General features: G+C 57.5%; 1 protein-coding gene across 1 annotated transcript; it reads right to left on the bottom strand.

The window, feature by feature from the left end:
- Positions 1-6,073: 6,073 nt before the first annotated feature.
- On the bottom strand, positions 6,074-23,151 carry UBE2H (ubiquitin conjugating enzyme E2 H). Its single transcript, XM_050325052.1, has 7 exons — positions 22,964-23,151; positions 11,217-11,293; positions 10,539-10,613; positions 10,240-10,279; positions 9,917-9,969; positions 8,875-9,003; positions 6,074-7,497 (listed from the first exon to the last, which is right to left on the bottom strand). The coding sequence occupies exons 1-7, from the start codon at positions 23,014-23,016 to the stop codon at positions 7,373-7,375; spliced, it is 552 nt and encodes a 183-aa protein (XP_050181009.1). The 5' UTR covers positions 23,017-23,151; the 3' UTR covers positions 6,074-7,372.
- Between the last annotated feature and the right edge of the window lie 855 nt (positions 23,152-24,006).

Raw genomic sequence — 24,006 nt, 5'->3', positions numbered from 1 at the left:
CTTCTGCCCTGGGGTGGTCCCCAGGATCCTGGGGTGGTCCCCAAGCAGGGAGGAACCCCAGATGGTTCCCAAGAGCCTCGGGATAGTCCCTGAGACCCAGGGATAGCCCTGAAACACCTTGGATGTCCCGATAGGTGCAAGGATTGTCCCCAAGGGCCCAGGAATGGTCCCTGAGATCCTGGGATAGCCCCTAAGCAGGGAGGCACCTTGAATGGTTCCCAGGAGCCTGGGATGATCCCCAGGAGTGCTGGGGACCCCAAGACAGTTCCTGAGACTCTGAGATGGTCTCCAAGAAGGGCAGATAGGCCCCAGAAACCAGGAGGATGCCCGAGACCCTGGGGTGGTCCCTGAGACCCCAGGATGGTTCCTGAGACTCCAAGATGGTTCTCAAGAGGGGGATAATGGACTATTGACGTGGGGGGATGAGGGATCCTTCCCCAAGAGCCCTGGATAGTTCCCAAGCAAGGAGAAACCTGGGATGATCCCCAAGAGCCTGGGATAGTGCCTGAGATCCCAGGATGGTCCCCAAGCAGGAAAGCACCTTGGACAGTCCCCAAGACCCCAGGGATGGTGCCCATGCCCAGGGATGCCCCCTGACACCCGGGGGTCTCCCATCCCAGCCTGGGGATCATCTTCCCAGGATGATCCCGAAGCTGGGATGGCTTCCGTGGTGCCAACCCCTTGGCACGGGGCTCGTCCCTGTCCCCGGCACCGTCGATATTCCGGCTCCCCAGAATTTCGTGGAGGGCTCAGCCCCGTAAACCGAGCGCAGCAAATGGCCCTGTTTAAAAATTTACAGCGGCTTCTTCTGTTCCTCGGCCGAATATTGGATGTGGAAGGACCTGGAGCAGCCTCTGGAAAGGCGGGGGGGTGGGGTGTGGGGAAAGCGCCCGGGGTGGGGGCTCTGCCGGGCCGCGTTTCCTTCGGCGGCTCCTGCCGGGCTCAGATGGGGCCGGGGATAATGGATATTGACGTGGGGGATGAGGGAGCAGAGGTGCATTAGCCGGGAACCCCCCCGGCACGGTTATGGCACTGGCAAAATCCCCCCCACCCCCCTTTCCACGAGATCCTGGTTTGAAAAAGAGCTCAGGGATAGGGGAGGGGTCGCTGTGGTTCGTCCTGGGGGGATGAGATTCCCACCCCCCGGCGTGGGACCACCGTGGTTTGGGGAGGGTTTTGGTCCGAGGTGGGCGAGGGCGAAGTTGTTGGGTTTGGCATCAGCACGCTAGAGGTGGGAAAAATTTGGGATGAGGAAAACCGGGGGTGAAGGAGAGGAGCTTGGGAAGAAGAGCTAAAAACTGGGAAGGGGCAAAGCGGGGAGGGAGACGCCCCGGATGGAAAAGGCTCAGAATCGCCAGTCGGGGGGAACAGGGACATTTGCCATCAAACAGGCGCTGAGCTCTGAGCGTTCCCTGCAGGAGCACTCCCGCTCTCCCGGGATGCGGCGCTGGGATGCGGCTTGGAATGGGCACTTGGGCTCCAGCCCCTCTGGAGAGCACGTGCCGCCTGTTCCCTGGGAAAGGCGCATCCAGCGCCATCCCGAGCCGGTATTTGGGGGCCGGTCGATGCCAGCCCGGAGCAAGACCCTTCCCCGAGGCCGCGTCTGTCCCCCCGGGGGGCACGGGCCGTTCTGGGGGGGCCATTCCCGCTCCGGGTGGCCGGGCCCGGCCGCGTCCCTGCCGCTGGAATCTCATGCATTAGTAATGGCCACCGATCCGCCGGCGCTGACGGCATTTCTTCCAGCCGGGAGGAACAATTCGGGCCGTAACCGGAGCCGGCGGGGCCGGGGGGGAGGCTCAGGTGTCCCCCGGGGACCGCGGGGTCACCGCCAGAGGCCCCCGCCTCGTCTCGGTGCCCACTCGGGGGGCGATCGCCCCCCTCCCGGGCCGGGCTGAGCGCCGCATCCTTTGGGATCGCACCCCGTGGATGTGCAGCATCCATCGGCTGCAGCCGCCCCGAGGCTTTTGGGAATTCCACGAGGATGGGGAGCGGTTCCCGTGGTGGAAGATCCCGGCTCTGGGCACAGGCACAAAGCCGGGGGATGGGGGAATGTCCCGCTCAGCCCGGGAGCAGCCCCAGCACCCTGAGCACCCACCAGGGCTGGATTGTCCCCTCTGTCACAGGGGATGCCAGGGGGGTGGCACCCAGAGATCCCTGGGGATGGCACCGACCAGAGCCAGATGGGAACACCCAGAACCCCTCTGGGATGGCACCCGAAATCCCTCGGGGATGGTACCCAGAGCCCAGTGGAAATGGCACCCAAATCCATTTGGGGATGGCACCCAGAGCCCAGTGAGGATAGCATCCAAAATCCCAGGGGGTGACACCCAGATCTCCACCGGGAAGGTAATCAGAACTCCACAGGGATGGCAGCCAGAGCCCCTTGGAGGTGGCACCCCAAATCCCTCAGGTGTGGTACCCAGGGCCCAATGGAAATAGCACCCGAAGCCCTCGGGGACAGCACCCGAAGCCCTGCAGTGGTGGCAGCCACAGCCCCATGGCCATGTCCCCTTGCAGGGATCTCTCCCAGATCCCTGGGAGGTGCCACCCGGATCCCAGCGGGGTCCAAGCTCAGGGCTTTGCCCTTTCACGCCCTTTGGCATCGGCACGAGACCAGGACAGGGTGACCCCTCTGGGTGCTCCCGGGACAGGGTGGCACCTCTGGGTGTCTGAACCCTTGTCCTCACGTCACCCCAGCCCTGAGCCCCCCCAGACAACCCCCACCCTCCTGCTGGGGGTGGCACTTGGCCCCCGGGGGACAGCGGGCACAGGGGGGCTGGACTGGGCAGACTGGGAGGCCACTGGTGTGGCGCGGGGGCCACCTGCCGGGCGGAGGGGACAGTGCCACCCCTGCCGGGTTGAGGGGACAATGCCACCCCCGCCGGGCGGTGGGGACAGTGCCACCCCTGCCGGGCGGAGGGGACAGTGCCACCCCTGCCGGACGGAGGGGACAGTGCCACCCCCGCCGGGCTGAGGGGACAGTGCCACCCCTGCCGGGCGGAGGGGACAGTGCCACCCCTGCCGGGTTGAGGGGACAGTGCCACCCCCGCCGTGCGGAGGGGACAGTGCCACCCCCGCCGGCCCCGAGTGCCCCCGAGAGGGGTGGGCACGGCCGGGGGGTGGGACTGTCCCCCCTGCGTTCCCCTCTCCTGCCCAGCCCGGAGCGCTGGTGGCCCGGGGGTGGCAGCGGGACGGGGTCGCACCCCCTGCTCCGGTGTCCCCGCTGTCCCCCGGCCGTGCCGGGGCGGGGCGCGGGCAGCAGGTGACACTGGCAGGGCAGGTGGCACTGGCACGGCAGGTGGCACTGGCACAGCAGGTGGCACTGGCACGGCAGGTGGCACTGGCACGGCAGGTGGCACTGGCACGGCAGGTGGCACTGGCACGGCAGGTGGCACTGGTACGGCAGGTGGCACTGGCACGGCAGGTGGCACTGGCACGACACGGCCCCGCCCCCCTGTCCCCAAAGTGGGGACAAACGGCCCCGGCGGGAGCGAGGGGAGGGGCCGGGGAGGAGGAGGAGGAGGAGCAGGAGGAAGGTCTCGCTCGGCTCCAGGGAATTTGGGGCAGGAAGTTGAGGCGGGACGAGCAGGACAAGCCCCGGGCCAGGCGGTGTCACATCCCTCGGCACGTCCCCAATCACCCACTGCCAGCTGCTCCCGCTCCCCGCACACGGTACCCCCATCCCTGCAAAACACCGAGCCGGAATTCGGGGGATTATCCAGAAAAACCCCCATAATCCACCCCTGCCACGATTCCCAGCCCTTCCTTACGCGGCTCCCACCGCGGGATCCCGGGATTTGACAGCCTGTGCTGCTCCGAGGAGCCTTTGGCTGAGTGGGATCCCGCACTTCCAGCCCCAAATCCCAAAAATCGGCTTGGAGGGACATCACCCAGCCACTGGAAAACAGCCGGGGAAGGAACGTCAGGGCTGGAAAACACCTGGAGGATCATCAGTTCCAACCTTCCTACCTTGGCTGCTTCCGCCTCCAGCGGGGCATTCCCAGGGCGGGAAATCCCGGCGGATGATCCATGGGGACCGCAGATGGATCCCGGGGGGAAGCAGAGCCGAGGCCGGGCGGTCCAGGGGCTTCCAAGCGCTCCAAGGGAGATCGAGGACCAGCCCAAATTCCAGGGTTTATTTTAAAAAAAAAAAAAAAAAAAAGGGTTAAAATGCGCTGGGATTTTACCCAGCTCTGGGAGAGGGGGTTCCAAGGAACAGGGAGATGGTTTTCATCCAGAAAAAATATTTGGGAAAAAAAATGGGGACAAAAATCTGGGGAAAAAATTGGGGAAAAAAGATTTAGGGTAAAAGATTTAGGGAAAAAAAAAAGAGGGAGATTTGGATAAAGAGATTTGGATAAAAAGATTTGGTAAAAAAAGTTTGGGGAAAAAAAGAGGGGGATTTGGATAAAAAGAGGAAGGCCTGGAAAAAAAGAGAGAGAGGGAAAAAAGGGAGATTCAGGGGAAAAAAGAGGAGGATTTGGGAAAAAAAAGAGGGAAATTTGGATAAAAAGAGGGAGATTTGGGGAAAAAAGATTTAGAAAAAAAGAGGGGGGCTTGGATAAAAAGAGGGGGACTTGAAAGAAAGGAGGGAGACAGGAAAAAACAGGGAGATTTGGGGAAAAAAAGATTGGGGAAAAAAAGAGGGAGATTGGGGAAAAAGAAGATTTGAGGAAAAAAGATTGGGGGGGGAAAAAGAGGGAGATTTGGGGGGAAAAAAGGAAAATTTAGGGGAAAAAAAAAAGAGGAGATTTGGAAAAAAGATTTGGAGGAAAAAAGAGGGAGATTTGGAAAAAAAGAGGGAGGTTTGGGAAAAAAGAGGTGGAAGATGCCGGAGGGGAAGCAGCAGCGACCCCACCCCCCTCTCCATCCCAAGTGTTCCCGCCTGGACATTTTCCCGGGACGTTTTTCCAAGCAGCGTTTGGGTGGATTTTCCCGCCGGGAGCAGGCGGGATCTGCGGGACACGGCAGGAAAAGCTCCGGGAGCTTCCCCGCGGCCCGGGAATCACCCGCGGCATTCCCAGGGCGGGGTTTTTCGGGAATCCCCGCTCAGCACTTCCCGAGGGGAACAGGGAGAACCCCCCGCACCCTCCTGAGGGAAGGAAGGGCTGGAATCCACCCCCACTCCGCGGGGGGCCGGGAGGGGAATTCACCACTATTTTTATACCACCTTGGAAAAATACAAAGTTTTATTGCGATTTTTCTCCTTTTTTTGTTGTTTTTTTTTTGGGGGGGGTTGGTTTTTTTGGGGGGAAGCTTTTCCAACTGGGCTCACCCCCCAGCCCTGGATCTACCCCTAAGGAAGGCTGAAAGCACCAGCAGGGGCAGCAAAAGTTCATTAAAAGCGGCCCCTCCCGCCCGCAATTAACGAGCCAAGCACGTGCTAACGAGTCATCGACACCAGCACGTTAATTAGTTCATCAGGAGTTAATGAGCTCCCACAAGCCACGAACGCATTGACAGCAGCTCCAGCACGGGCACCGGCACATCCCTACGCGGGAAAAACCGGGAAAAAGGGGTGGGAAAAACTCTGCTCCGCGCCAGGAATGGCCGGGAAGGGAACGGAGGGGGGAGGAAAATCCCGGGAAGCGAAGTGGGATCTGAGGAAAGTTCGGGATTTACCCCCGGAACAGCAAAAAAAGGGGGGTTGGTGCTGCAGGAATTCGGGATGTTGGGATGTGCCGACCCCCAGCCCGGCGGGGCTTGGATGGGGGTTCAACACAGGCCCGGCAGTCCCGGGAAACCGGGAATATGGAGAGGGAAAACCCGGGAATAACAGAGCAGTCCAACGTTCCAAACTCCGCGCCAGGGGGGCTTCTCCTGCTGATTATCCCACCCAAACCCTGCCAGGGAATCCCCCGAAATCCCCCTTCCTTGGGGGGATCCCAAGGATCCCAAACTCCTTCGAGGGGGAGAGGCAGACACGGGAAATTTAAGGGATGAAAAAAAAAAGGGAACCAAAAACCAACTAAAAATCCAAGATTCCAATCCCCAAAAAGGCAAACCGACCCCTCCCCAGCACCCCCTCAACCCCACCCCGGAACAACAAAGAGGATTCATTTGCTCCCTCGAGTGGTGCTTTTTTTAGGCATTTTTTTATTCATCTCCAATTTTTTTTTTTAATTTTTTTTGTGGATTTTTTTTGTGTGGTTTTTTTTTTTTTAAGTTTTTTTTTTGTTTTGTGGTTTTTTTCCAGATCATTTTTCCTTTGTTTAACTCTTCAGGGAATTCCTCATTCCCAGTTGTACACACACAAGCAGATGGGAACCAAGCTGGTGCAGAAAGGGGGAAGGGGGGGGAAAAAAAGGGAGGAAAAGAAGGGGGAAAAAAAATAAAAATAAAAAAAAATCAAATCAAATCAGTGCCGATGGATCGGTGGATTCCGGCCCGTGGGACAATCCCTGTGGATCTGGAGCTCCTGGAAGGCTGATCCGTGTGGTCCCAGGAGATTCCTGGTGTTTCGGAGGCGTTTCACCCAAATTCCAAGCAAAGAAAAAAAAACCAACAACAAAGGAGGAGGGCAAAAATAAACCAAGCAACCAAAAAGCCACCGTGGAGCCGCTCCGGGGCAGCGGGTTCCGATCCCAGGGAAGGGCTCCGCTTCCAAGCGCTCCCGGAGAATCCAAGTGTTCCAAGAGCATCATCCGGCGGGCTCTTCCCTCCCAGCGCGGGAGCAGCTCAGCAATCCCGGGAAAGACACAACATCCAGAGGTTTTCCAGAGGGGCTCCAGCAGAGCTCAGTCCTGCCGGTCCGGGGAGGAATCCTCAGGAAGGAGGGATGAGATCCAAGCGAACACTCCAGGCTGGGGCAGCTCCGGCCGTGCCTTCACTTCCTTCCGTCTGTTCCCCTGGGAGGAGCCCCTTCCATCCATCCCTCTGCCCGCTCCACTCGCTCCTCCCACCCCGGGATCGGGACTGGGAGGCAGAGGCTGTTCCAAACACGGGCGTCCCGGCGGGAGACGCCGCACGGAAAGCGAAAATCCCGGGGTTTGGTTCGGTTTGGTTTCTCTGTGGGGTTTTTGTTCTGCCTGGCTTTTGGCTGCTCTTTCCCTCCCTAGCCAGGGCCAGCTGTCCCGGGACAGTCCAGCAGCAACAAGTGGAATCTGCACTCCTGCATTCCCGGCATATTGCTACCAACATGGAATGTGGGGATACGCTAGCGCACCTCGGGACACGAGCGGGGACAGGGGAGGGGGAGGAGACCTCGGGACCTACAGGGTGGAGAGAGATATATATATATATATCAATGCTATAATTCATAAAAACCTTGTTTAGTAATAAAAAAAATTGCTTTGTTTAAATATGAATATTATAGTCTGCTTCTCATGGTTAGGAAATTAGAGTGTCTCTGAAAAGCAGGAGGGCCCCTCCACTACAATTCCATGTCCTGGGCCTCGTCTTCCGAGAAGTCGGACATGGAGCTCTCGGAGGAGCTGTCCCCGGTGCCTTCTTCCTGCTCCTTTAGTGCTTCTTCTGTTGCATATTTCTGGATGTATTCTGGGGGAAAAAGGGGAAAAAGGGTGTTTAGCAGGCACAGCAGGGGGAGCAGTCACAGCTCACGGTCAGGGCGTGTCACCACCCCTGTCAACCACATGGAATTGTATCCATAGGACATGGAAATATCTGTAAACTGGATCTAAATTAGATCCAAACTGGGTGTAAATGATACCTCCAGTGACATCCAAACCATCTCCAAATGATACATTTATAAACCCTAAGTTCTGCATTCCCAGAGAAACTGCGGGTTCCCCACCCCTGGAGTGCCCAAGGCCAGGCTGGATGAGGGACAGTGGGAGGTGTCCCCTCCCATCCCAAACCATCCTGGCATTATTCTGTGCTTCCCAAACCTTCCCAGCACTGTCCAGCACACCGGGAAACAGGTGGAGACCTCGTGGAAGTGCAAAGCCCTTGGGAACAAGGAGGGTCCCAAGGATTCCCTGGCAGCACCACACACAGTCGGAGCTGGGAACAGCGGGATGGGCCTCAAGGAACAGCACGGGAGTGACTGACTCCCAAAATCAGGGATTTAGGACAAATCCCAAAGCCAGCAAGGGCCTGACTTGAGGAAATGAAGGATTTGGGAGTCCATTCCCTGATCCCAAGGAGGTTCTGACTCCCTTTCCGAGCCCTTCCCGGAGCAGCTTCCGGGACCTGCTCCCCCCTTCCCTGCTCCCCCCATCCCGCTTCCAGGATAAACCATTCCCTTCTTTCCTGAGGGCCCTTCCCCCGTGCCAAGGCTCAGGACCCCCTCTGCTCCTTTAAACTCTTACAGGTCTTTCCCTCTCTCAATATTCCAGCCTTTATTAATTCCCTGCAGCTTCCCAATGGGAATTCCCGACCTCTAGGAAACCTTGGCTGGACTAGGGATTGGCAGGGAAGGATGATCTGGGATTTTCCAAGAATTCCTGCTCTGCCACAGCACACACTCACCTTTTCCAACAGCACCACCAATCCCTCCATTCCTGCTCCCAGAACTTCCCAAAGAACTCCCAACAAGCCCCTTTTTATCCAAGGATTGTTTCCTGGATGCTCCTGACCAGAATTTTCCTGCTATTATTTTGGTCACACGGTGATTTCTTTCCCCTATTCCTCAAAATCCCATGGAATCCTATCCCAGTTTCCCTCCAGCTTTCCCTGTGTAGGGTGTGCTGATGATTCCCTGCCCTGTCCCACATCCCACATCCCATTCCTTCCTCCCCACCCCGCCCTGTTTCACCTGGAAAGGGACCCCTGGAACGGGGATGGAAAAGGGGGGGCTGCGACTTCCAGGTTTTTCCTGGATTCCCTGAGGCTGGAATGGTGGCAATGCCACAGGGCTGGGGGATTCCTTGGGTGTGGAATGCCGGGAATGTCTGGGCTGGCGGGCCGGCTGACCTTTGATTTTCTGTTTGTACTCCTCGGGCCGGTGCAGGTACATGGCGGCGGCGTCGCCGTTGAGCGGGTCGATGGGGTTGGGGTAGGCCAGGAGCTGGGGCAGGAACGACTCGAAGATGTTGGTGAGATCTGCGGGAACACACACACACCCCGAGCCTGGCGGCGGGAAAACACCCGGGAGCGGGGGAATGGGGGGAACAACGGGAACGGGCGGAGCAGAGCGCAGAGGGACACGCTGGGAGTCACCAAAAATCCCAAACCAGCCCGATCCCAACACCCACACACACGGACTGTGGGAATGCAGAGCCTGCAGGCACCTCCCAGCCCAAACCATCCCGGGATTCCAGGGCTAAATCCATGGATCCAGGGGGAATAAATCACCTATCAGTCATGAAGGGCTGAGCAGGGAGTCACCACAACTCCCAGGCTGCTCCAGCTCTCAGCACAGAAATGCAGATATTGGGGGGTTAATCAGGGAACTGCATGGACACGACTGGCTGGATTCTTAATCCTGCCTTAAAAAAACTGGGAAACAGGAAAACGAGGAAAAACCAAAGCAGACAGTGCTGTGTTCACTCCCTCACTGAATGATTCTCCTCCTTCTTTGCTCTCTTTAAATGTTCTCTGCTCCATGGAGGGTTCCCTGCCCATGGCAGGGGGTTGGAGCTCCTGGAGGTCCCTCCCAGCCCAGCCCAGCCCAGGATTCTGGGACTAAATCCATGGATTTCATCTCCCAGAGCTTAGATGATGATGTCACTGGAAAAAACCCCAAGCACCAAGTGGCTCCCACAGCTCCAGCCGACCCTCAGGGCTCACACAGACACCCTGGAGCCTGCTGGGATCCATCCCAAATATCCCACACAGCGGGAATCCCCCTCCTGAGGTGACAAACATCCCATCCCAGTTCCACCTCCTCTCCCTCCACTGGAATCTGATCTATCCCGAGATTTTGGCCAAGTGAAAAGCCCAAAAATTCTGGAAAACACCCCCCCAAGAAATGTCCTGGAATGACATCCAGCCCTGAGGGACATTCCCAACTCACCATAGAGAGCTGTCCAGGTTTGATTGATTACATCTAGACATACAGTTCCTGACCTGGAAAACATGGAAAAACCGGGATCAGAACAGGGCAAAGATGTTTTTTAAACACAATCACCCCCAAAACAACCCAGGGATCAAATCATCCTTCCCAAGGCTGGATAAGGGATTCATTCCCACATTCCTGACTCACTCCCCATCAATCCCATCACAACAGAAACCAGAGCTTTCCCTGAGACTCAAGGGCAGGAAATTCCCCTGGAACCACAGGAAAGGGGGGATATATCGGGAATTCTGTGGGATCTGGGGCAGGAGGGTTTCACTTACGCCTCGTCAATGTTGGGATGGAAGATTTTATTCATGAATCCTGCAAGGAGAGAACAGGGATGAGCTGCAGGGAACACCCACACATCCCAGCTCTTCCCACACAGGAAAAGCCTGGGATTTCCTCAGCAAGGGCTGGGATTAAACCCACGGGGGGCAAAGGAAACCCCAGTAAACTGAATTCCATTTTAAGTGAAGTGCTTGGAATTCTGGGGGGTACAAAGTGTTAGAAAATCAGCGTTTCTGCCGCAGGAAGGGCTCAGAAATCCCGGGATCGGGGCTGGGAAAGGAGGATTCCTTACCTATGGATGGGGATTTGAAAGGATATTTATCAGGAAGGTCGACTCTAACTTTCCATACTCCGCCTTCATAAGGTGCTGCAAGGGAGGAAATGCAGGAATTAGGGCATTTTGAGCCTCTGTGAGACAATGAATGGAGCTCCAACACACCCTTGGGATAAAACATTCCATTGGGGGAAGATTCCTGGCAGAACTCCTATGGAAAAGCCCTTTCCTGGCGTGATATCCGTGATTTCAGCTGGCAACACTGGGAATTCATCTGGATTTTGTCTTTTATATTCCCTTTTTTTCCCCTCCCAAGGTTTCTCACTCTGATGGAAAAGGTCTTCTGCTTCCCTGGGACAAAGTTTTCCCGGGATTGCAGGAATTCCAGACCCTCTGGACCTTCAGGGCACTGGGAACAGAAACCTGGCTACACAGGAACACATCCTAAATATTCCTGATCCAGCAGGAACAAATCATTCCCACTGATCCTGAGGACAATCCCAGCCCAAGGAGCCTCATTCAAAGCAGGGATTTTGGGAATCCTCCGCTTGCCTTCGGAGATGTTGCCAAATCAAGTGGATTTTGTGGGAAATTCCCCAAAATTCGGGATGCTGAGCTCCAAGGCAGGCCCAGGAAAGGCCAGGCTCAGCCAGCAGCTGGATTTTAGGGAAGAGGGGGGGGATTTTCCAAACTCACTTCCTTGTGGTCCATAAAACTTCACGACGAATTCGTTGAGTCCTCCCAGGATCGTGACCTCGTGTTTGCTCTCGATCCTGAGCCCCAAGTGAAGGAAAACATGGAATCCAGGGAGAACTCCCACGGATACTCAGACACCAGGGGCTTTCCTGGAAGCCTGGCCACCCAAACATTCCCAACCCAGCCCTGGGAATGTTCTCCCACCTGGAATTCCGGGGCCCCGACGCGGCCAAGCAAGCGAAGCCCCGACCCTGCATCCCAAAAATTCCCTGCCCTGCTCCCAGGGATCCTGGGATGAGCCCTCCTTTCCCTCAGGGAACACAGAGGGAAACTGGGAATGCAAAGGGGAGAGGGAAAGGGGAGAAGGGAATATAAAGGAAAGGGAAACTGGGAATACAAAGGGAAAAGGAAGAAGGGAATGCAATACCTGGAAAAAATGTGAGTGCCAAGGACATGGAGGGATCTCAGTCCCTGGATCACTGAGGGAATTTCAGTGACAGGGAAACACTGGGAATATTTAGTGGTGACATGGAAAACCAGTCATTTCCATGGAACAGTTCAGGAGGGACACAGGAGGAATTCTGCAGAACTCCCAAGAAGTGCCTGAGAAGTGCTGGAAGGATCTGCATTCCAGGAACATCCCCGGAATCAGGAGCAGGGCCCTGTTTCCCAGGGATGAACTCCCAGAGATTCCCTCAGAAAAGCAATGCCATGGATTTTTCTTGGCACAAAACCCACCCAAAACCTTCCAAAGCTGGAGCACCAGCCAGGGATAATCCCTGGGGATTTCCCTCTTCCATATATATACATAAATATATATATATATAAAGTAATATAAAAAATATAAAATATATAATATATAATGTATATAATAAAATATATAATGTGTGTTATAAAATATATAATGTATGTTATAAAAGATATAAATATAGTATAAATGTATTTTACAAAATATGTATATATGTGCTTTCAAGTCAATAAAATATATATCTAAATATAACATACAAGTGAATAGATAATATATTAAAATATGTAATATATTAAATATATAAATATAAAAATTATATATCATATAGAATAGATATGATACATGTGATATATAAGATATATATAACACATAACAATAGATATTACATATCTCTATTATATAAATAGAAATAGACATGAAATCTAACTCCTGAGGGAGCTGGGGGGGCTCATCCTGGAGAAAAGGAGGCTCAGGGGGGACCTTCTGGCTCTGCAAGTCCCTGCCAGGAGGGGGGAGCTGGGGGGGGTCGGGCTCTGCTCCCAGGGAACAGGGACAGGACAAGGGGAAACGGCCTCAGGCTGTGCCAGGGGAGGGGCAGGTGGGACAGGAGGAGGAATTTGTTGCATGGAAAGGGTGGTGAGGCCTTGGAACAGGCTAGAGTTCCCACCCCGGGAGGGATTTCCAAGCCCTGTGGATGTGGCACTTGGGGACATGGGCAGTGGTGGGAACAGCTGGACCGATGACCTCAAAGCCTTTTCCAACTGGAACAATTCCTAAAAGTCCACAACTTGGAATCAACCAGTTTAAACCCAGTGCAGAGCAGTTTAAAGCCACATTAAGTGCAGTTTAAAGTTTAAAGCCAGTTCAGAGCAGTTTAAATCCACTCTAAGCCCCCAGAGGCCGGGTCAGTCCTGCCTTGCCGTGGTGGCACCGGGAGCTCCTTCTCCTTCCCAACCGGTGCCCCCCATGCAACGATTCCCGAGCAGGAATCTCCTTGGGAATTCCAGCCGGAGACCCCCCTGCTGCAGCCCCAGGCCCTGGGGTGCATCCCACGGAGCTCTGCTGCAGAGCTGGGGATGTCCTGGTGCTCCTGGGCTGTCCCAGCCGGCAGGAAAGGCCTTAAAGCTCCCCTCAAACCCGACCCAGCCAAGCCCAGGAGGGGAGAAGGTGGAACTCAAGAGGTCTGGACGTGGAAGGAAGGAAGGGGCTGGATTTGAGGGAAGGGTGTTGGGATGAAGTTGGGATCAGGGAAGCTGAGCTGACCATAACCACACAAAGCTGCCTCCAGAAGCACAGGATTCCATGAATCCCAGGGCAGGAGGAGCAGCAGGGAGCCAGGAGGGCTGAAGGGCGATCGGGACCAGCTGCACCACCAGAGGGAGGATCCCACCAGGAAGGACAGCCCGAGGCAGGAGCCATGGAATTCTCTGGGATAACCGGAGAGGCCAAGATGTCCCCGTGATCCGACCCTGACCCGGCACCTGAGCTTCCCAGCACAATTCCACAGGGCAAAGTGGGAATGAGCAGGGATGAGGAGGCACAGAATTCCCTAGGCTGACATTCCCAGTCAGTGCCGAGGGACAGGAGCCGGATCCAGGAGCATCCACACAGCGTCCCTGAGCTCCAGCTCCAATCCCTGCACTGCTCCAGCTCCCAGCAGGAGGAGCCCGTTCCCGTGGGAATATCCCTCCTGCTGGGACACCAGGAGCCTTCCAGGGACAACAACGAACCTCCCGAGCACCGGGGAAATTCCAGCTGTGTTTTCATGGGAATATGAGGAGAAACCCCCTCTGTGTGCCCAGGGGAACAGCTGCAGCTCATTCCCAAAACTCCTCCGGAAGAGAAACCACCCAGCTGAGCCTTTAAGATGTGGCTTTTCCCCCTCCTCCAGTGAAGTTTGGGTGGAGGTTTTTAGGGGTTTGAGTTTCTGGACTTCCCTGAAATGATTTTTTAACAATCCTGAGGATTGTTAAAATAAAGGAATCCTGAGGGTTATTAAAATAAAGGAATCCTGAGGGTTATTAAAATGAAGGAATCCTGAGGATTTTAAGTGAGGGAATTCTGAGGATTTTAAGTGAGGGAATCCTGGGGACTGTTAAAATAAAGGAATCCTGAGGGCTGTTAAAATAAAGGAATCCTGAGGACTGTTAAAATTAAGGAATCCTGAGGATTCTTCCCACAAAGCCTCCCCCCCCCCAGGACGCTCCCCCAGCATTCCTGGAGCCCTCCCTGCAGACATTCCCAGCACTCGGCATTCCCAGGGCAGCCCAGGCCCCCGGCCTGTTTGGGCTCCGGCTCCTGGGATCAGGATAAGGTATCTCAGCTCCCTGGGGCTGCCAGGGACACAATCCCGTGGGATCCTCCCCTCCCTGCTCCCAGAGCAGCTGTGCCAGCAGGAGAGCTGAGATATCTGCAGGGCAGGGTGGAAAGGACCCCTCAGGAGGCTCTGCTGGCCCCCCCGGCCCAGCTCTGTTCAACCCCCTCAGCTCCGGGACCGAGGCAGCCACAGAATTTGGGAATCCCAGCTGGGACAGGCCAGGATTGGCTGGAAGTGCCACGGAGAGCAGGGAATTGGGCAGTGCCAGGGAACAACCCAACCATTTCATCCTGTGCTTGACACCCAAACTCCCCTCTGGAGAACTCCCACCCTGCACCAACCAGGGCAGGAACAATCTGGCCCAAATTGATCCTGGAAGTGATTCTTCCCCTCTGGAGCAGAGGGAACAAGGGATACTTCCCAGGAAATCCAGGGATCTTACAGCTCCTGCGGTGCCACGGCCACAGCGATCCCACAACAATGATCCCACAGCAAGGATCCTACAATGATCCCACAGCAAGGATCCCACAACGATCCCACAGCAAGGATCCCACAATGATCCCACAGCAAGGATCCCACAATGATCCCACAATGATCCCACAACGATCCCACAGCAATGATCCCACAGCAAGGATCCCGCAATGATCCCACAGCAAGGATCCCATAGCAACGATCCCACAGCAAGGATCCCACAACAAGGATCCCACAATGATCCCACAGCAGGGATCCCACAATGATCCCACAGCAAGGATCCCACAATGATCCTGCAGCAAGGATCCCACAGGCAAGGATCCCACAATGATCCCACAATGATCCCACAGCAAGGATCCCACAATGATCCCACAGCAAGGATCCCCCAATAATCCCGTAACAAGGATCCCACAATGATCCCACAGCAAGAATCTGACAGCAAGGATCCCACAGCAAGGATCCCACAATGATCCCATAGCAAAGATCCTGCAACGATCCCACAGCAAGGATCCCACAATGATCCCATAGAAAGGATCCCACAATGATCCCACAGCAAAGATCCCACAATGATCCCACAGGAGCTTCCCGGGGGTGGAAAGGCCGTGTCGGGGGTGCCAAGGAAGGAGCCAACAAAGCCCTGGGAGCTTTGTTTGGAAGTGGGAAGGTCTGGAACGAAACCAGGACCAAAGCAGCACCCAGGGACACCCCAGTGGGAAAACAGCCCTTTTTAGGGACTTTTTTATGGTTCCCGGGCTTGGAAGATCTGGGTTTGCTCAGCGGGAGCTCCAGGGGGTTTTCCCAGGAAAGGAGGGGTTAAAATCCTGGAATGGCCTGGTGGGAAGGGACCTTTAGGGTCTTGTTCCAACAGGGACACCTTCCCCTATCCCAGGCTGCTCCAGCCTGGCCTTGGACACTCCCAGGGATCCAGGGGCAGCCACAGCTTCTCTGGGAAATCCAGTCCAGCCCCTCCCCACCCTCCCAGCCAGGAATCCCTTCCCAAAATCCCACCTGTCCCTGCCCTCAGCCATTCCCCTTGTCCTGGCACTCCCTTCCCATGTAAAAATCCCTCTCCCTCCTTTTCCCAGCACTCTGAGGTACTGGGAGGGATCACTCAGGAACAGGAGAGCCCCCCAGAGCCAGAGGGAGGGAAAAGGGGGAGAGACTGGGAAAGCTCCCTGGAAGGGTTTGGAAGGTTACAGGGAAATAAAGGCCCCAACCCTGGAATTATCAGGAAAGGGAAAACAAAGCCTGGGATAATCAGGGAAGGGACAATAAAGGCCAGAATCCCAGGAAGTTAAAATACAGCCCAGCTTGGAAGTGCCCAACCAGCAGCCAGGAAATCTTTCCCTGTGCTTTATTTTTCCCTTTATTTCCACCCCTTCCCCCCTTTTTATCCATCTCTGCCATCCCCACAATTTTAGCTTGGGAAAAGAAAAAAAGCAGGAATATTCCCTCAGTGGAGAGAAACTCATGAGGAAAGAGCTTTTCCCTCTTTTACTCTGAGCAGGAATTTCTCCCACTCCCAAACCCCTCCAGAGCTCGGCAATCCTGGATCCAGAGGCAGGGAATGCAGGCCCAAAAACCGGGCACGAGTCTCCCCTTGGAGATCCCTCCTGGATCTCCCAGGAATCCCTCTGGGGTTCCTCCTGAATCCCAGATTCCAGGGGGATTCCTCTGGGATTCCAGATGGGATTCAGGCCCGTGATTCACATCCTGTCCTGCTCCAACTCCTCCCTGAAATTCCACCTCCATTCCCTTACCCAGGAGCTCCAGGGACAAAGGACAAGGACAGAGGGATTTGATCCAGGTGTGATGGATGCAGGATTGTAGGACACAGCCCAGAAACATCCCGGGATGGGGTAGGAATTTGGCCCCAAAGCCCCAGCTCTGGCTCATGGGCCTGACTCATCCAGCGTGACCCAAAAACCCCTGGATGTGGCTTTGGGGACACCTGGGCTGGGCTGGGCTGGGCCAGGCAGCTCCAGCCACTTCCTGGCACAGGAATGTCCCGCTGGGATGAGCCAGGAGCTCCAGAGTGGGACACGGAATCGTCACCTCCCACCTCCCAACAGAGGCTCTGCTCCCGATCCACCCCCTGGCCTCTAAAACCAGGGAATGTTCCCAACTTCAGATCCCACGGGATCCTCTCTCAGGGAATTTGCTGCCTCAGAGCCCAGCCAGGCAGCAGCGCATTCCCAGGATGCTCAGCAGCAAATTCCCGGGATCTCAGCAGCACATTCCCGGGATCTCAGCAGCACATTCCAGGGATCTCAGCAGCAGATTCCTGGCTGATGCCTCAACTCAAACCCACAACTCAAGCCCAGACCGACAAAGCTCCCCCAAAAATCCCCATGAAATCCCCCATTTCTGAGCGCAGGGCTGGGAGCAGCCCCGGGAATGCTGGGATGGTGGGATATTCAGGCTGGGAGGGACCATAAAGGTCCCCAATTCCCAGGGAACTCTCCACTGGGATTTTGGATTTAGGATCACTTTTAAAACATCGTGTTGATTAAGGATCAGTTTTAAACCACCATTTTGATGTAGAACCAGCCTTAAACCACCATTTTGGGGTAGGAGCAGTTTAAAAACCCCATTTTGATTAAGGATCAGTTTTAAAACATCATTTTGGTGTAGGATCAGTTTTAAAATACCATTTTGATTAAGGATCGGTTTTAAAGGGGGAAAAAAGGGGCAAGGAAAGAAGGGGAGAAGAAAAGAAAGGAGGGAAGAAAAGAAAGGAGGAGGAAAAAAAGGAGAGGGGGGAAGAAAGGAGGAAGAAAAAATAGGGGGAAAAAAGTAAGGAACAAAGCCAAGGGTGCCCAGAGCAAGGCAGCCCCTTTCCCTGGGATGGGGTGGGAGATCCAGCTCCCATCCAGGCCCCTGCTGGAATTCCCTGCTGGAATCCCCTGCTGGAACCCCCAGCAGGGATGTCACGGGAGCCCAGCTTTGCTGAGGACACACAAAGACCTGGGCCCTGGCTCGGCATTCCAGAAGCCCCTGGAGCCAACGGGCTGGGAATGGAGCAGGGACAGCCCCTGGAGCTGGGAATGGAGCAGGGACAGCCCCTGGAGCTGGGAAGGGCAGCAGGGATATCAGGACCAGGAGCACCCACAGGTCCCAGGGGCTCTGGCACCCCAGGAACACAGGACAGCAGGCTGTGCCGCTGGAATCAAGGCCAGGATGGCAGAACTCCAGCAGAGGCAGGAGCTGTTTGCCTGGGAATCTGCTCCATCCCACGGGATCTCCCTGCCTGGACAGCCTGGCTGTTGATCCCAGTCAGGCTCGGACCAAAGCTCGGTTTAGAAGGGCACCAAGGGCCAGGAGGGGCTGGGAATGCTCAGTTATCCCAGGATGGCTCCAGACAAACCTTCCCTTCCCAACGGCCCCGTCCTTGCTGCTCTGCCAACTGGGAAGGGAAAACAGGGAAAAAAGCCTGCCAGGAGCCTGGACTGAAGCACTGCCTCGCTTCCCACTCCCATGGGATACAGGACAGGATCTGCCTCAGCATTCCATGGAGGCAAAGCTGGAGCTCGAGGATTGAGCTGCCAGGGTGCTCCAGGTGAACTCCAGGTGTTCCCAGCATTCCAGAGGAGGCACCTGGCAGGATTTAATCCCCAAGCTTCCAGAGTGTCTGCACAGCCTCCCCCGGGATCCAGGCTGGGACAGGGATCTGGGATGTGTCTGAGGGAGGAATCAGCTGACGTTGTGAGACAGCAGAGCTGCTCCCCACGAGAGGGAGGGCAGGGCCCGGCATGGATCCCATCCCCCTGTTTGCCGGGAATCCCAAGGGCCCAGCGACCTCCAGGCTTTGCTTTCCCTAAGATTTCAAACCAAAAACACCCCAAAAGATGAACCCCATAAAGAACATCAAACCCCCAGCAATGACCAGGATCAAACCCAGAATTCCAGGGGGACAAACCATCATTTTTCCCTTGCAAACAACAGGATGCAGAGCCTGGACAGGGGGACCATCTCCTGCCCCAATCCCAGAGCTCCAGACCTTGCCCTAATCCCAGAGCTCCAGAGCTGCCATGAGAGGGCATCTCCTGCCCTAATCCCAGAGCTCCAGACCTGCCCTAATCCCAGAGCTCCAGACCTGCCCTAATCCCAGAGCTCCAGAGCTGGCAGGGCTTGGCAGGACGTGGAGTGCTCCAAGCTGGGATCTGGCTGTTGCCAAGGAATACTGGGCATGTGGGAGTCGCTTCCTAAAGGGCCCCTGGGATCGCAAGGGAGTCATGAGGACACCTCAAAACAACCCCCTACTACAGCTCCAGGCACGGCATCCCTGGGAAAGCTCCCTGCAGCTGCTCCCTGGCATTCCAGGTGTGCTCCACCACGGAGCAGGTGCTCCCTGGCATTCCAGGACTGATCCACCACAGAGCAGGTGCTCCCTGGCATTCCAGGTGTGCTCCAGGAGCCCAAACTCAAACATCCTCCAGCACCCAACAGGCAAGACAAACAATGGGAGAGGAAACTCAGAATCCCAGCCGGTTTTTTGGGGATAAGACCCACCCAGCCACCAGTAAAGACACGGAATTCCACCCATCAGGCAGCAGGGATCCCCTTGGAAGTTGCCATTTAGGCACAGAGCTCGTTTTTTGGTGCAGTGTGCTCAGGCTGGGCAGAGATTTGTGGGTTTCAAGTTCTCCCAACAAGGGGCACCCCCCCAGCCACATTTACCTGGATTTATGGCTCAAGCCCTGACCTGTGCCAGCATTTCTGATGGCTCTGGGAAGAGAGGGGGGCTCTCCCAGTTCTGGAAGGGGGCCTTTGCCACATCCCTGTGCATCCTGAAGCGTCCCCACCCGGCTCCCCCCACCCCCGGGGGCGACACGGGGCAGGAGGAATCCCAAAATCCTGAAATCCCGCACTCTGACCCCTGGCAAAGCTGTCCAGAAAGGCCTGACTTTGATAAAAACCCCCAGCACAACCAACCCCTCCCAAAACGAGCCCTGCCAGTGCCCCCTCCGGGGACAGGCCAGGGAGAGCAGGGCCCCGTGACCCCCCTGCCGTTGCTCAACTGGCCCTGGCAGGGGTTCAGGTGGGACAGGGAGGGAGCTGCGAGCCCAGAGCAGGCACACAGAGCCATTTCCCCCACAGGTAAACTCTGCCCTGCCCTCTGCCTGCCCGCGGGGGGGGCAGGGCGGCGATTACAAAACCAAACCCGGAGCTTTGGACCTTTATTCTCCTTGACTCGGGACGAGCCTAAAATTAGCAGGGGCGAGAGAGGGGTGTGTGCCACACAGGGGGGGCCTGGGCAGCACGGGGGCCACTCACAGACAGCTGGGCACCCCTCACAGTCCCCTTCAGGCACACAAAGCAGGGTGACAACCTCCCTCTGTCCCCCAGCTTAGAAACAGAGCGCAGGGAGCACAGAATTCACCCACGGGAGCAGGGAAAGGACACCCGGCCCCGAGGTGACTGCCCGGCCCAGGGGAAGGGAGCAGGAACAGCGAGCTGTGCCCGCTGTGGGGAAGGATTTGGGGTGAAAAGAGCCCGGCTGGGGCACCCCAGGAGCTCCCGCTCGCTCCGCCCCGGGCCCGGTTTCCGGGTAGTAACAGAGCAGCCAATCGGCGGAGTTGGGAGCTCCTCTCCAGGCCTCTTCCCTGCAAACTCGGCTCCAAGGCCAACCCTCGGGCCTCAGCCGGGGGGCACCGCCGAGGGGAACCCCCATCCTGCCATTCCGGGGGTTGGGGGGCACCTGGAGCGGCCTGGGACGAGCCGGAGCTCTTCCCGCAGGGATAACGGGAGGGCGCCGGGAAGCGCGTCCAGAGGGGGGTTTGGGGGGCACAGAACGTTCCCTCCGTCATTCCCGCCTCCCTCCCCTCCCTCCCGGCACTGCCCCCCACCCTGAGGGGGCACAGCCCGCCCGGGAGCCCCCCGGAGCGGGAGGGAGGGAGGGAAGGTGGCTGCCCCTTTTCCCAGCTCAGCACCACGAGCCGGATCGGGCCCGGACAATGAGGGACTCGAGTGCCACACAGCCAGGCCAGGATCACCAAAGCCCAGCCCAACAACCCCCCCAGGGCACGGGCACCTCTCCCCTCCCCTGCTCACAAAGAGGGAGCCACAAAAGGCCCCGGACGTGTCGGGACTGAAAATGGGAACGGCCAAGGGAGCTCAGGCGGCTCCCAGAGCTGCCAGAGCAGGGAAGGCAGGGCGTTATTCCCCCGGGAAAAGGTGGCCCTTGGCAGGCCACGAATCCATCAATCCATCCCGTTATCCCCCGCTGGAGACACGGGGAGGGATGAAAAGAGACAACGTCGCGAAAACGGCGGGGAAGAAAGGTGGGGAAAGCCCGTAACAAAAAGCTCCCCGGAACAACAAAAAGCCTGGCAAAAGCCGGGAGGAGCCGCCTCGGGGACATTCCTTCAGAGCAATCCCGGCCCCCGGTCACCACCGAAGGGTCCAAGGGAGCCCGACTGCAGCTTCCAGGGAGGGAGATTCCCCAGGGAAGCGGCGGAGCCGGGGCCTGGAGAGCTGCGGGCGAGTCAGGCAGGCAAACAAAAAAGGATGGGAGGGAGGAGGGAGGGAGGGAGGAGTGGAGAGGAGTCATCTGACACATCCAACTTCCTAAGTTTGTTGTCCGCAGGAGCCCGGCTGCTCCAGCCCTCACCCCTCGCAAAACAGGGAATGCTGCGCCTCTTTTTTTTTTTTGGGGGGGTGGGGAAGGTGGGAAGGATCGTTTTGTCAAAGCAGGGGGGGCTGAAAGAGCAGAGCGCCGCGAGGAATCGCCGATATCCAGGGATTTCTGCCTGCCCGGCCGCTGGAAAACACCCGGCGGAGGCACCGGGGGAAAACCTGCTCTTTGTCTCCCAAAACGCCGCGACCGCTGAACAAAAAAAAGGGGAGGGGGGTGGAAAAATAAAGGGGGAAAAAAGAGAGGGGGAGGGGAAAGGGAAGCGGAGCAGGTCGGGGCTCGGCCCCTCTCCGGGCAGGGTATCCCGAAGGAAGGTTTGATCCCGGGAAACAGCTGGAATTGCCGACCCTCCTCCCGCCGCGATTAAAAACATCGATCGCAAGCGGCGTTCGGCGGAGTCTGACATGTGTAACTTTAAACCCCCGGATAAAAATAGCCCCGATTCGAGCACCGCCAGGAGTCATTTCCTATTTGCTTCAAAACAGGGCGAAAAACCACCCCGAGAGCAGCTTTTTTTTTTTTGGGGGGGAAAGGCGGAGGGGGCCAGAAACGCGCAGGGGGAAACGTCACGCACAAGTTTCCTTCGATAAGCCACAAACAGGAGCTGCTGCTCCTCCCTCCCCCCCCCTCCTTCCCCAAAAAACACCACCGAATCCAAGGAAGTTTGTTTATCTCTCCCTGGGAACTAAACCAGCCCCGTTTCCCGACCCCCTTCCCAAGGCACCACCAAGCCCAAATCCCGCTGGGGGAAGGTCGGGAATACCCCCCCATCCCCCCCCCCCAAAAAAAACACCCCACGTTTGATCCACTCTTGTCATTCCCAAGCCCTTTTCCCGGCTCACGCCGCCACCTTGTAAACAAAAAACTATTAATAAAACAAGCCCCAGCACCGAATTCCCGGTGATATTTTTCAACGCCACCCACTCCCCAGACGGGAGAGAGGGAGAGAGAGAGAGAGAGAAAAGGGATTCACCGCCCCGGGGGAAAGGGCCGGGGAGGAAAACAAGGAGGAAAAAATATCAACAGATAGAGAAAGGGTTGAAAAATGGGAATAATAAAGGCCAAGCGAAGCTGGAGGTTACATAAACCCCTGGGGAGACGGGCCGGGGCCGCGATGCCCCTTCGGCCACCGCCGGGCTCAGCCAGGGCCGGGGAGGCCCCCCCCGAATTCAGGCCCCGAGCAGGGCCCGGGGGCTGCGGGAGACGGGGGGGGCAGATAATTAATGACCGAAACCCCCGGCAAAGCCCTCCCCGGGCCGCGGCCGCCGGGGCTGCCCCGGCCCCCCTCGCTCTGCCCGGGCCGGGCAGGGGAGCCCCGCGCCCACCCCCGGGGGCATCGCACAGGGGGGGCTGGGGGACCCCTCCGGGGAGCCTGTGAGGGCACGGGGGGTTAAACCCCCGATCTGGGAGCGGGGTGGGGGGGTGAGGCCTCTCCCGGTGGCGGAGGGGCCCAGCGAGGGGACACCCCGACGGGGCGGGGGGGCTGTGGGGGTGACCCCCCCTCGGGACCCTCCCCCCGGCCCTGCCGCGGCCCTCCCGGGCAGGGGGGGCGGGCGAGGGCACAGCAAGGATACAGCTTGACCACGTCGGTGTCCATCCGCCTCTTGCCCGGGCTGGGGGACGACATGGTGGCCGCGGCCGCCCCCGGCGCTCCGGGCGGGCTGTCAGCGCCGCCGCGGGCCGGGGCCGCCCGGCCGCGAGGGGGAAGGCGGGCGGCGCTGCGCGGTGGGCGCTGTCGCCGCTGTCGCCGGTATCGCCGCTGTCGCCGCTGTCGCCGCCGTGCCCGCCAGGGCCCCCCCCGCCGCTCGCGCTCCCTCAGCCGCCCCGGCCGCCTCTGCCACAGCCTCTCGCTGGGCCCCTGACGTCACCCCCGCCGCGGTGACGTCACCGCCCCGCCGAGCGCCCGTTGGGCCGCCGCGCAACGCTCGGGCCGCGCCGCGCGGGGCGTGACGGGAAATGTAGTTCGGGGGGGGGGGCTGGAGTTCTGGAGTTCCATGGGCTGGATGGAGTTCCATGGCTGGAGTTCCATGGCTGGAGTTCCATGGGCTGGAGTTCCATGGCTGGAGTTCCATGGGCTGGATGGAGTTCCATGGCTGGAGTTCCATGGCTGGAGTTCCATGGCTAGAGTTCCATGGGCTGGAGTTCTGTAGTTCTATGGCAGGGTCTGTAGTTCTTGGCGGAAGGGGGGGGTAAATGATGGCAGGGCCGTGGGTTTGAGACCCTGCCCGGGCTGTGGTGCTTCCCTTTCCAAGCGTTTCCCGCCGTTCCCCGTGGGAATGGTCCCCCCATTCCCGTTCCCCGTGGATTCTGATGCCCGCCTTGCTCACCCCATGCCCGCTCTCCGTGTCCTTCCAGGGTCAGGGAGCACCCCAGCCCCGTGAGGCCCAATGGTTCTCTCCTATTCCCTGTGTTTTCCCCATTCCCTATGGATTCTGATGCCCCCCTTGCTCTCCCATCCCCACCAGGGTCAGGGAAGCTCCCCAGCCATGTCAGGGCTTCCCGAAATTCCCCATGGCTGCCCCTCTTCCCTGCACTTCTCCCCATTCCCCATGGATCCTGACCCCCTCCTTGTCCCCCCATCCCCACTTTGCTCATCCCCACCAGGGTCAGGGTCAAT

Source organism: Myiozetetes cayanensis, unplaced genomic scaffold, assembly GCF_022539395.1.
Source record: "Myiozetetes cayanensis isolate MyiCay16 unplaced genomic scaffold, myiCay2020 scf3, whole genome shotgun sequence".
Lineage (NCBI taxonomy): Eukaryota > Metazoa > Chordata > Aves > Passeriformes > Tyrannidae > Myiozetetes > Myiozetetes cayanensis.
This window is presented reverse-complemented; position numbering and strand designations above follow the sequence as displayed.